Source organism: Apium graveolens, chromosome 11, assembly GCF_009905375.1.
Source record: "Apium graveolens cultivar Ventura chromosome 11, ASM990537v1, whole genome shotgun sequence".
NCBI classification, from domain to species: domain Eukaryota; kingdom Viridiplantae; phylum Streptophyta; class Magnoliopsida; order Apiales; family Apiaceae; genus Apium; species Apium graveolens.
The window spans coordinates 180,691,973-180,704,822 of NC_133657.1; the positions used below are offsets into that span (position 1 = coordinate 180,691,973).

The 12,850-nt window shown below is 34.4% G+C and overlaps 2 protein-coding genes across 2 annotated transcripts; both read right to left on the reverse strand.

Annotated features, from left to right (window-relative positions):
• Positions 1 to 1,927: 1,927 nt before the first annotated feature.
• Positions 1,928 to 2,257, reverse strand: LOC141696217 (uncharacterized). The gene has a single exon (XM_074500391.1). It carries the CDS (start codon positions 2,255 to 2,257, stop codon positions 1,928 to 1,930), a length of 330 nt encoding a protein of 109 aa, XP_074356492.1.
• Positions 2,258 to 3,449: 1,192 nt separating this feature from the next.
• On the reverse strand, positions 3,450 to 6,606 carry LOC141696218 (transcriptional activator hap3-like). Its single transcript, XM_074500392.1, has 2 exons — positions 6,453 to 6,606; positions 3,450 to 3,763 (listed from the first exon to the last, which is right to left on the reverse strand). The coding sequence occupies exons 1-2, from the start codon at positions 6,604 to 6,606 to the stop codon at positions 3,450 to 3,452; spliced, it is 468 nt and encodes a 155-aa protein (XP_074356493.1).
• Positions 6,607 to 12,850: the final 6,244 nt, after the last annotated feature.

Sequence of the window (12,850 nt, forward strand, 5' to 3'; positions counted from 1 at the left end):
CAAAAGATGTTTGTACCGGACATGTTGCTACATAGATATTATCCAGACTCCGCATCTTTCTCGGTACTTCCCCAGAACTGCTGCTTCAACCTGTGGATGGTGTCGATCCAGGAGTTTGTTGATTTGGACTTGGTGGAGGAGTTTGATCATCATCTCCGTCATCTTCAATGTTCTGGTTATCACTGTCATCGTCATAACCATTGAAAAATAAACCAGGAACTTTTCTTTCATCCTCGCTCCATTTCCAGTAATCTGATTCATCGAACTCAACATCTCGAGAAATGATTAAATTCTTCGTTATGGGATTATAGAGTCTGTATACCTTGCTCCTTTTGTCATATCCGGTGAAGATGCATTTCTCTCCTTTATCATCTAGCTTCTTCCTTTTCTAATAGGGAACGTGGGCATAAGCAATACATCCGAAAATTCTGAGATGTCAAACTGATTGTTTGATCCCGCTCCATGCTTCATTTGGAGTTTTGTTTCTGACACTTTTTATTGGACAGCGATTCAACAAATAAACTGCACATAGAACAGCTTCCGCCCAAAAAGTTCTTGGCAAGTATTTTGCTTTCACCATACTCCTTGCCATGTCAAGAATTGTGCGGTTCTTCCTTGCTGCAACGCCATTTTGTTGAGGAGTATATATCATTCAATTCATGATTTATACCATATGCTCGACAGAAACTCCTGAACAAATTTGAAGTATACTCGCCTCCTCTGTCTGATCGGAGTGTCTTCAAATAATGTCCACTTTATTTTTCCGCCAGTGCTTTGAACACCTTGAATTTATCAAGAGCCTCCGATTTTTCTTTGATGATATACACCCAACTTTTCCTGCTAAAATCATCAATAAATGTTAGGTAATACCTACCACCACCAAGGGATGGGATATCAAATGGACCAGCTATATCTGTGTGAACTATCTCTAATGGCCTCCTGGCTCTCCATAATTTCCAACAGAAAAACTTTGTCTATGTTGTTTCCCCTTGACACATGCTTCACACAAAATTTCTGGTCCATTGATTTCTGGCAAGCCGTCCACCATCTTTGTCTTTGACAATAATTTTAAGCCAGAAAATCCAAGATGGCCAAATCTTAAATGTCATAACCACGAGTCATTTTTAATGACTGATTTCAAGCACTTATGCACTTTTGTCTGCATATCAAGTGTGAACAGACGATTCTTTGACATCTCCACATCTGCAATTAATTCTCGTACCTAATTTCTGATGATGAGAGAATTATCCAGCATCTGAATATTATACCCTTTCTCCACAAGTTGGCCAAGACTGATGATATTATTTTTCAAAGCAGGTATATAATAAACATCATTTATATACTTTTTCTCATCATTCTTTGACACAATCGTAATTGTACCTTTTCCTTTGACCGAAATTTTTGACGAGTCACCAAAAGTAACTTCTCCGCTGATGGTCTCGTCTATCTCCGTAAATAAATCTTTATGACCCGTCATGTGATTGCTGGCCCCTGAGTCAAGACACCAAACATTCTTCTTGCTCTCCTCGTCTCCTTCATAAGTGAGGAACATTGCAGTGCCAACGTCTTTATCTTCTTTTGCTGCAACAAAGTGACTCTTTTCTTCCACCTTTGGTTTTCTACACTCATACCTGAAATGGCCATATTTATTACAGTTATAACACTGATATTGAGATTTATCACCTGGTTCTTGATATCCGCCTCGTCCTCGGCCTCTGAAATTTTGACAACGACCAGATGGCTGATACCCTTCAAAATTCTGGACTCTATTGAAGGACGGCCTTCCTCGTCCTCGTCCACCACGGTAGCCACCTTTAAAGCCACCTCTGCCATGTGTAGAACTGCTACTGCCAGAACTGTCACCAATGGACACCTTACTTTATAACGCCTTTTCCAAATGGCTTACATCATCATATTGGTTCATTCGCTACTCATGCGCTTGAAGTGAACCAATCAGCTCATCAATGGAAATTGTGGACAAGTCCTTTGACTCCTCGATAGAAGTAACAACGTAATCAAATTTCCTTGTCAACGAACGGAGTAATTTTTCCATCACCCAAACATCGTCAAGACTTTCACCATTTATTTTTATCTCATTTGTCACTGTTTTCAAACGCGTAACAAGTTCACCAATATATTCAGAACTCTTCATTTTCAAATTTTTGAACTCCCCACGTAGTACTTGGAGCCGAACCTTTTTGACTTTCTCGACACCCTGGAATGATTTCTGCAGAATCTCCCACGCGTCTTTCGCCATTTTTGCATTTGAAATTTTTTCAAAGGTTAATTCGTCAACTCCTTGAATAATTATATATAACGCCTTTTTATCTTTTTTTCCGGGTCTCTTTCAAAATAATCCTCCGCATTTGAAAGGGACGCCTCAGTGGTAGCATCTACGCGCTCGTCATAACCACTTTCAACAATATCTCAATTATCATATGAACAGAGTAACACCTTCATTTGGATACTCCAGTTCCCGTAATTTGTTGCCGTCAATTTCGGGATTTGTGGTTGAATTTCGGGATTTGTGGTTGCGCCATCATATTTGCCATCTTTTCTCGAACGGAACCTTGGCTCGGATACCACTTGTTGGAAACGCGATAAACTTTTATACACTCAATATAAATATATATAAAGAGCATAAAATTTAAGTATACAGAACTTGGTATTTAATTTTCACACAAAGATAAAAGCTAAAAATTTACCACAAATAAGGCTTCAGCCTTTTCTTTCTCTCTAGAGTTCTAACTCTATTTTCTTCTCTCTAACTTTTTTTCCTTTTTTACTTCAATTAATTTTATTTTTGAGTTTAGGTTGCCTGTATATAGGCTCCAGACTTGCATGGCTTTACATCATTCCTGACATCATACCTTGACTAATAATAGTAGCTTTAATTTATATTACACACTATTTTACATCCGTGCGTGCATCATTTGTTGACATTATTTCTCGACAACTAAACATTCACACTAACATGATATATATACTTTATTTACTTTTACTACTATTGTGAATAATGTAAAGTTTTACTTTAGTTCGAGTTTGAATTCTAACATTTTCAACCAATTTATTATAATCTGATTCAAGTAACAGCTGCAAATGCACCAAGTAACCAGTGTTAGGAACTTGTTTGTCATTATCTGATTCAAGTAACAGCTGCAAATGCAGGAACTTATTGCTCCAAGATTTTTTGCTGCAACCAAAAAAATCTTTTTTATTCTTTTTTCTCCATCTCTGTGTACTTTCTACATGCACCAAGTGTATTATGTTTTAGGAAGGAAAAATAAGTAGTTAAATGTGACAATAGTTAAATGTTTTTTGGCACTTGGAAAATGGTTTATGGTAGGCTATTACCATTCGAACCAGCAGCACTAACTGAAGGTCCATCACTGTGACCATCCCTTACAAAACCTCTCACTGCCATCACTCCTTAAATATCATAATCCGGTTCAGATTTCAGGGAGCTCACCCCTCAACCGGGGATGCTCGTCACCTCCATATGCACGAAAGTGATTTAGATAGAGAAATAGTGGGCCAATGTACCTGTAGAACCCATGATTGTTCATTGCTATTAACACATCCTCACCAGTGATGGTTGTCCCCTTCTCCTCCATGCACCTAGTGTTTGCTTGAGTTGTCATAAATCTGATAAATTTGGACACACATTCGTGGATTGATATTACTGCACCAGCAGATATCACACCATCATTTGGCACCATCCTGCTCATCTGGCTTAACACATATTCAGCCGGCAACAAGTTTCCTGACATGATCCAATTTTCTTATTAGCTTACATAGTTGTAAACAATAGGTATATAACATTAAGCTCACATTTACTTTAAAAATAGTTGTCAATAACATTACAGTCACATTTTGTGATTGATTACCGTATTCATATTATTAAAAAGGAAACTGTTAATAAGATTTGTATATTTTAATTTTTTTATTATTGTAAAATATGAATTTGGAATTGTATTTCTATCAAATGACTCTAATAAATGTTGGAATAATCTTAAATTTAGTTATTAATTATTTGTTTATTCAATTATTTGATATTTAGCAATAGATTAATTATTAGAGAAAAATATTATTTTAGAATTGTTTAGTAGTGGGCTAGTGGAGTTATGGAGTAAATTATGGACATGTAATTTACCCATTAATTAGTAGTGGTTAATTTTAGTAATAGTTAGTTTTAATATGTTTGTAAAGCCTATATAATGGCTAGTTTACCTTGAGTTTTAGGAGAAGAAAAGATAAGAAGAAATATAGCAGTACAAGTTCTGCAAAAAAAATGTAGGTGTCTTCTCTTTTCTGTAAGTTTTTCAACATGGTATCAGAGCTATATGTTCTAAGGCTTGTGAGACTCTGAGAAATACATACATTTATATATATATATATATATATTAAGTATTTATCTGAGATTTCAAATGGTATTAAAAATTTCTCCATATATATTTAGTGAAATATCAAGATGAAATGGTACGTGGAAAAGGAAAAGAGAAGTAAGAATAAAAATGAAGGAGGAACATGAGCGGGGAAATAATGAGAAAGATATCATGGCTCAAGAGGCAATGAAAGAAATTTTATTTTAGAGTTGTGGAGAGAATGTGCTCCAAAGTGTTTTTGGAGAGAAAGTGCTCCAAAGTGTTTTTGATGAGATAGTGCATCAAAATTGATGGTGGTGAGAAGTGCATCACAGGCGAAGAGAAAGTGCTTCGTAAATTTAAGATTATGGGGGTGAATGTTGGAATAATCTTAAATTTAGTTATTAATTATTTGTTTATTCAATTATTTGATATTTAGCAATAGATTAATTATTAGAGAAAAATATTATTTTAGAATTGTTTAGTAGTGGGCTAGTGGAGTTATGGAGTAAATTATGGACATGTAATTTACCCATTAATTAGTAGTGGTTAATTTTAGTAATAGTTAGTTTTAATATGTTTGTAAAGCCTATATAATGGCTAGTTTACCTTGAGTTTTAGGAGAAGAAAAGATAAGAAGAAATATAGCAGTACAAGTTCTGCAAAAAAAATGTAGGTGTCTTCTCTTTTCTGTAAGTTTTTCAACAATAAATAACAAACAAAATATTTTACTCGAAGACAAAAATTTATTTAAAATTTATTTAAGCCTATAACATATAGAATTGTGTATTTGTTAGTAGTGTCAATCCATTCGTAGAAGAGAGTATATATTGAAATCCATTCACCACAAAGCATGTGCATAAACACATAAACTCTTACTAAACTCCTACTAAAATATATGGAGACCATTCTCAAAAATTAATACTATTTTAATAAAAAATAACATAAAAGTATATTAACTGTATAAAAGCACATCAAGCTCAAAAATTGTAAAATGATAAATAAATAAATAATCCAGCTATATAAAGAGTGAGATGATAGAAATTATTGACCTGAATCTCTAAGCTGTTGTCTACTAATATCCACGCCATAATCAAAACTATATCTTTCTTGAAATTTTCTCTTCATCTCTCTGAATTTCAAGGCAACTCTGGACACAAGACTCAGAAAATGGAAAAATCCCTTATTTCTTTTAAAGAGAAATAAGTTAGCCTTTTATTTATAAACCTGGAAAAGGCTTGACACGTTGATAATAATGTGACACGCACATGTACATGCACACTGACACCACATGTACATGCACATTTTCAGAACAAGTGTTATACACACAAAAAAATATTTAAATTATATTCCCACAATTAAAAACGTCTTATATTCTAAATTAATAAATGGTAACTAAATAACAGATACTCTATCGAAAAACATAATTAATTTAGACAATATTTTTAACCATTATAATCAATTTTTTTTATGTTTTGTCAAATATAATTAACTTTAAATTTGTTTAGTAGAATCAATGGTACTCTCGGGGGTATTCTAGTGGGCGACACATACATATATGTTAGAATAAACTATTTGTATAAGTACACATAATAAATAAAAATGAATTAATATATTTTTTGAATATATAATATAAAAACATAAATTTGAATAACAAAAATATTAAATAAACACAGTCACTAGTACATTATTTTGTTAATCATTAATGATGATATGTCTATTTTTCATTTTAAATGTCCATTTTAAATGTCCAGTGGGTATTCTAGAAATAAAAAATATTACATGTACATGATATACAAAGTAAAATGAACATAAAGAATTTAGTCTAAGTTTTAGCAAGTTTTAGCATACTTTGATAAATATTAAATAGTACAAGCCAATAACAATAATAAGCCGAATCAACTTTCCTTTCTTTCCAAATCTTGATAAGTCTTTCTAAGGTGAAATCCTTAATATTAATACTTCTCCAACTTTAAATTCCATATCTTTAATGAAAATATCCTTAATAGATAACTATTTAACTCCTTTACCCGATAAACAACTTCCCCACGAGAAAGTACTCATCTTTTTCTCAATTTTACCACACACCTCCATTGAAATTCGCAACATACTCATCCAAAAATTTCAAACCACCCATACAGCCATTTTTAACAAAGTCACCGGAGAAACCAAGTGAGACATAAGTGATTAAACCTATAATTCTTGTAACCCTTAGTTCAAAGAAACCAAATATAAGCATCATAGTTCGAACAAAGCCCTACTCCAACAGTTCAGATGCTTTTGAAATGTCTATTTTGAAAATAGCCATGCAATTTGATCCTTTAGTCAGCCTTCTTATATAATGATTTACCTCGAAAGCAATTAAAGCACTATCATTTAGAAATATTTCTTTTATAAAAGCACTCTTTGTGTCTGAGTGTAAGCTTTTAAAACATGACTATAATCTATTTGACAAGACTTTAGATAATACTCGAACAAGCATATTGCATAAAGAAATGGGGTGTAAGTTAGTCAGCTCCTTTGGCATTAATATACAATTGTCTGATTTACTCCACTCACTAATTTCTCGTTGCTCATATGGCCATGACAGAGTTTAACCAAATCTCTCCCAACTATAACCCCAAAGTTTGAAAAAAATGAAGGGTTCAAACCTGAGTCTAATGGGGTCGCAGAACAAAGGAACAGAACTTTTAAAGACATGATTAACAGTATGCCGATTAATTATGGGCTTCCTAAGTACATGTGGGGATAGGCTCTAAATACGGCTTGGCATATTCTGAATAGAGTCCCTCTGAAACATAAGGACAAGACACCTTATCAATTATGAAGGAAGCATAAGACAAGTTTGAGTTATCTTCGTGTGTGGGAGTGCCTTGCTAAGGTGCTTGTCCCTAAACATAAAAGAAAGAAACTAGGTCCGACAACTGTTGATTGTATCTATCTTAAAACCATAACTGATATGAAGTTTTTAGTTTAAAAATCTGACATAGATGGTATTGTGGCGAATACGATAGTTGAGTTTCGTGATGTAGCTTTCCTGGAGGAAGTGTTCAATATGAAGACTGGTATACCTTTGGCTAATTCTGAGGATGAACCCACTCATACATCGAGTTCTATTCTTGATCATGTGCAACAAAAATTGCAAATATGGGGGCGGATCCTGGTAGTAACTCTACTCCTAATTAAGTAGAGGAAACTAGAAGGAGGAAGCGTATAAAGGTAGTCAAGGACTTTGGAAGCAATTTTGTAACTTACAATGTCGAGGATGAGCCTTTAACTTTTTGTCAAGCCATGGATTATTCGGAGTCAAGGCATTAGAAATGCATTGTGAAGAGTGAAATTGACTCAATTGTTTCTAAAGAAACATGGGAGTTAGTTGATCTCCCTCTTGGGTGTTCTACTATTAGATGTAAATGGATCTTCAAGAGGAAGCTAAACCCTTATGGCTCAATAGATAAGTACAAGGCTAGGCTAGTTGCTAAGGCAAATAGAAGGCATTGACTATTTTGATACATACTCTCTTGTTGCCCGAATGATAACAATCAGAATGCTTCTTGTATTGGCTTTCATGCATGGTCATATCATCTATCAAATGGATGTAAAAACAGCTTTTCTTCATGGTGACCTTGAAGAAGAGATTTATATGGATTAGCCTGAGGGATTTGTTGCTTCTGGTAATGAGAAGAAAGTATGTAGACTAGTCAAGTCCATCTATGGCCTTAAACAAGCACCTATAGACTAGCATAAAAAGTTTTATGAAACTGTTTTAGACTTTGAGTTTTTAATTAATGAAAGTGACAAGTGTATCAACTATAAGGTTAGAGGTAATGATTGTGTGGTTGTATGTAGATGATATTTTATTGTTTGAAACCAATATTGAGATTATTAACGTGACAAAGAGTTTCTTGAAGAAGCACTTTGAAATTAAGGATATGGGTGAGGCTAGTGTGATTCTTGGGATCAAGTTGACTCAGTCAACTGATGGAATGACATTGTCACAGTCTTATTATATGAAGAAATCTATACTTGAGAAGTACAGTTATTCAAATTATAGAAACTCTAGTAAACCATATGATTCAAAAGTTGCTATAGTCAAGAATAGTTCAGGAGTTCTCGTGTCTCAGTTAAGGTACTCTCTGATTATTGGGAGTTTGCAATATCTTGCTAATGTGACTAAACCAAATATTTCTTCTTTTGTGTCTAAGTTAGCAAGATATACAATTTGTCCAAAAAAGGCTCATTGGGAGGTAGTGGATAGAGTTCTGAGATATCTCAAGGGAACTATTTCCCTTGGCTTGCATTACTGAAGATTTCCGGGGTACTCGAAGGGTACCGTAATGCAAGTTGGATAGCTAAGAAATCTGGTTCCAATGGAGTGACTGGATATATGTTTACCCTTGGGGGTGGTGCAGTGTCCTGGAATTCGTTTAGACAAACTTTGATTACTCGGTCTACTTTTGAGGCTGAGTTGTGTGCACTTGATGCCTCGGGATGGAGGCTGAATGGTTACATGGACTCATGTCAATGTTACCCGTAGTAAGAAAGTCGCTTCGTGCCATTTCTGTTTATTGGATAGTCGTACAACTATCGACAAGATCAGAAGTGTGAAGTATAATGCTAAAAAAAAAGACACATCCAAGTTAGAATGAAGTCTATAAGGGGTCTTGTGTCTGATAGATCTGTACATGAAAGAGACACGACCATAACGTCTCAAATCTGTAGATCTGCACCATAGCCTTTTGACTTATCATCGTCTATGGAGTGTGGTTACACCAAACGGATAGAGATTCAAGGTGAAACATTCCATCTAAATCTAGTAGCCATCAAAGTAGGGGACTTAGGAGGGTTCAAACCCAGAAGGGGACCGACTCTGAAATGCAAATCATGGTAAAATCTGATATACATTTTTGTATGGATTTGTAGGGGATTATTAGAAAATGGAAAGTTTGAGAAATGTTTAAGACCTGTTCTTGATGTAATTTCCTAAAACTAATTATTGGAGGTTGTTCCTTGTAATGACGACATAAACTTTCATGTTTGGATCTAAGTCATTTTCTTAGCGTAATCCATATAGAAATTGAGGTGAAGTTAGTAGTTTGAAATGAGTTTGAGGGTTTTATCCCACCTTGATTAAGTAAAGAGGGGTGTAGTGCTTTATATAGTACCATGTGCAAGAGTTGTATACCAACTACTAAGGCATGTGGGTGTGCATGGTGTTATTATAACGACTCATGTATTGTTGAATTATTTAAATATTTAATTATAGAAATTATTAAATAAATAAAATATATTTGTTGGTTTTGACCGCTATGTGTTGTTTGATTATTATCCATATGTGATTTATGGTATACCAGGATGTCCGCGTGATTAATTATGGGATTGTATTGAATTGTTTTTACTTTTAAAAGTGGATTTAGTGCAAATTTATTTGCATAAATAGTGGAAATGTCTCTAAAATTGTTTTTATGACTTTATAGTTCCAAAAATTATTTTTAGGATTTTATAAAATTGAGAAATCAATATTTCATTAATTATTTAATTATAAATGATTTTTCAGAGTGTGTTTAATGGTAAAATCCGTATTTGAATATGGAGATCTTCAAAAATCATGAAACTTATATTTTATTTAGTTCGTATTATTTTGAGAATTTTAAAATTATTTTGGTAATTTTAGGATTATTTTTTACCCGCGCGTTATTTCGTTTTATTGATAAAAGCGGGTATAAGTGGCATCCCAGAAATTGTGTTAAAACTTCAAAAATTCTGTTTTCATTTATTCCGGGATATTTCTAGCCTTTTAAGATTATTATTGAAATTTATCGAATTTGTTTTAAAAATGACCCGGTTCATTAATTTCAGAATTCAGGGTGATTATCGGGTCCCCGGGTATTCAGGGACACGTGTTAACATCTAATAAAAGATGTTAATACGTATCCATTTAAAGGACACGTGCGGGCTGCAGATTAACCCTCAAAACATCATCTCTTTCTCCTCTGTATCGTCTCAATCTCTCTTACTCGTCTCAGTCCCTCTTCCTTGCAATATTCCCTGTTCTTCCTTTCTTTTTCCGCGCCTTTCTCCGTTTTCTTCTCCTGGTCGTGGCTTTCTTTTCTGGCTGATTTTCCGGTAATTGGTGTTTGTTCCTGATGATTCTGGTTCGGTGATTTTATATATATCCGTATGTATATGTGCGTATCTGTGTGTGCTATTACGTGTGTGGGGGTGTCAGTTGAGATTTTGAGTGTTGTGGTGGTGTTTTGCCGCATGTTTCTGTGTTCTTCCGGCCACGATGGTTGGCCCGTGTTTGGCGCGTGTATACGCGCGTGTTGCCATGTTCATTTCGGGAATTTTAATTATTTTATTTAATTCTGCAGGTGTTTAATTGATTGGTTTCATGAAAATAACATATATTTGTTATGAGGAAGTATTGATATAATCAGTGGAATTCGTGTAGGATGTTCTTTATAAATGAAAACCCGCGAATTCTGCTACCGCCGGCGATGAGCCTCGGCGAGCCGACGGTGGACGGTGATGAATTTATTCTGAGTCCTAATTTTTATAAAATAAATAAATATAAAATGCGAATAATAATTAGTAATAGTATTGAATTGGTGACTGGGAAAGTATGGATGTTGGTTGTTGTGATTATGGATTGTTGTGATGAATTGACGTCGATGATGTGTCGACGGGTAGTCCGATAAACAAAAGAAATGCTGCCCGATTTTCGGGAACTGAGCTACGTAAATATATATTGAGTGATTTTGAGTGACTATATGTATATATATGTGTGTGTTTTATATGAAACTTGAATGTACGATGTAATGAAATATTTTGCCAAATCGATAAACCTGATTTCGTAAAATAAAGAGTATATATATATATATATAATTTTCTGAAAACAAACACCAAACCAATTTCTCGAGAACGTGAACCCTGACTATGGGATATGTTATTGTGTTGTACTAATGTATATAATTACGAGTCTGGTTTGAATATTTATGGGTAGAATTGATGTCGAGAATATGTCAAGCATACCTAAACGTCTAACGTAGGGTATTTCAACCCTGTAGGTTATAGTTGGAAACCTAGAAGTGGACGTTGGACTAAAGATGACCTAGTAGGCAGTCGACGAGCTCAGTAGAGTTTTAACAGAAAAACCTGAGTGTCGAAGTCGAATCCCATGGGATCTAATGGTTGGACGTTAGAGCCTGAGCAGCAGAGTCGGCTCAGAGTTGATCAGTAATAGTTGTAAAGCCTGTAGGGCAAGTATTTCTGAACTTTTCTTCAAAATACATCACAAATATTTTCGAACTGTTTCATAACATGTCGTTATTATGCAAGATAACTCCTGTTTTAAATTGCAAGTGCTTTAGACTATTTACTTTTGAACCTTGATTTTTCTTGATCTTGAGTCGTAAGCCTTATTCTTTAAAACCATCCTTTGTTGATCCTCAAGATACTAAATCACACAAAAATGATACTACTCCCCAAATGTATAACTACCAAACACCAAACACAGGAAGAAAATTGTTTGAAAACACAGAAACTTTTATACTCCAGCCATTCTTTAAAACATCAAAGAACTATACCTCGAAAAATCACTATTTATCTAATATCTGATTCTTTACCAATTGAAAGCCGTTTCTTTTACATACCCTGATATACCCTTGTGATATCTATGAGTTTCCTTAAGTTTTATTCAAATGTTTAATCATCACTGATTATGATCTTTTGTTATCGAATTATATTGTTTATCGTATTGAACTGCTTTAGGATTGGATAGTTTTTTTTATATATGTGGACCAGATTCGTGGTCAGACCATACCAATGGTCAAGTTAGGCCAATGTGTGCCTTGGATCCAATAATTAGAGCAGTGCTGTGTGCTTTGCTCAGGGTTAGTGTGTGACTGATCAGCAGCCTAACCTTGGTTTTAAAACTTAAAATGAATATCCAATTCTAATGATTAGTTAAAAAGAAATCGGATTCCTCTGAATCATTTCATTTGATTATTGCTTAACCTCAGTTATCCTTATTAAGACTTGCTGAGCTAGTTAGCTCACCCTTGCGATTCTTTTATATATTTTACAGTTGAAAAGAATATGGATGATAGTGAAGTCCTCAGTCCAAAACTACGGGCTAAGGTTCCAGTTGAGTTGGATCGAGCTAGCAGAAGCTTCATACGGTAGAGAGATAGTCAGATTGTAAGAATGATTTTATTATCAGTTGTAAAGTTAAATTAGTTGGGATTTGGTACGATGTAATAAATTAAGGTTGTGGCTTATTTTCATACTTTAACGTGTTGCGATCCGTAGTTTTGTGAAGCAGGGTCATTATAAATAATTTTTTTTATAGAGGTGTATGTATATTGTGTATTGTGTGGACCCCAAACTTCTGACCCGGATTTGGAGGGCGCCACAGGTTGATATCAGAGCTACATGTTATAAGTCACTGAAACAAGCCTAGATTGTCGGGATTGGGTAGAGGG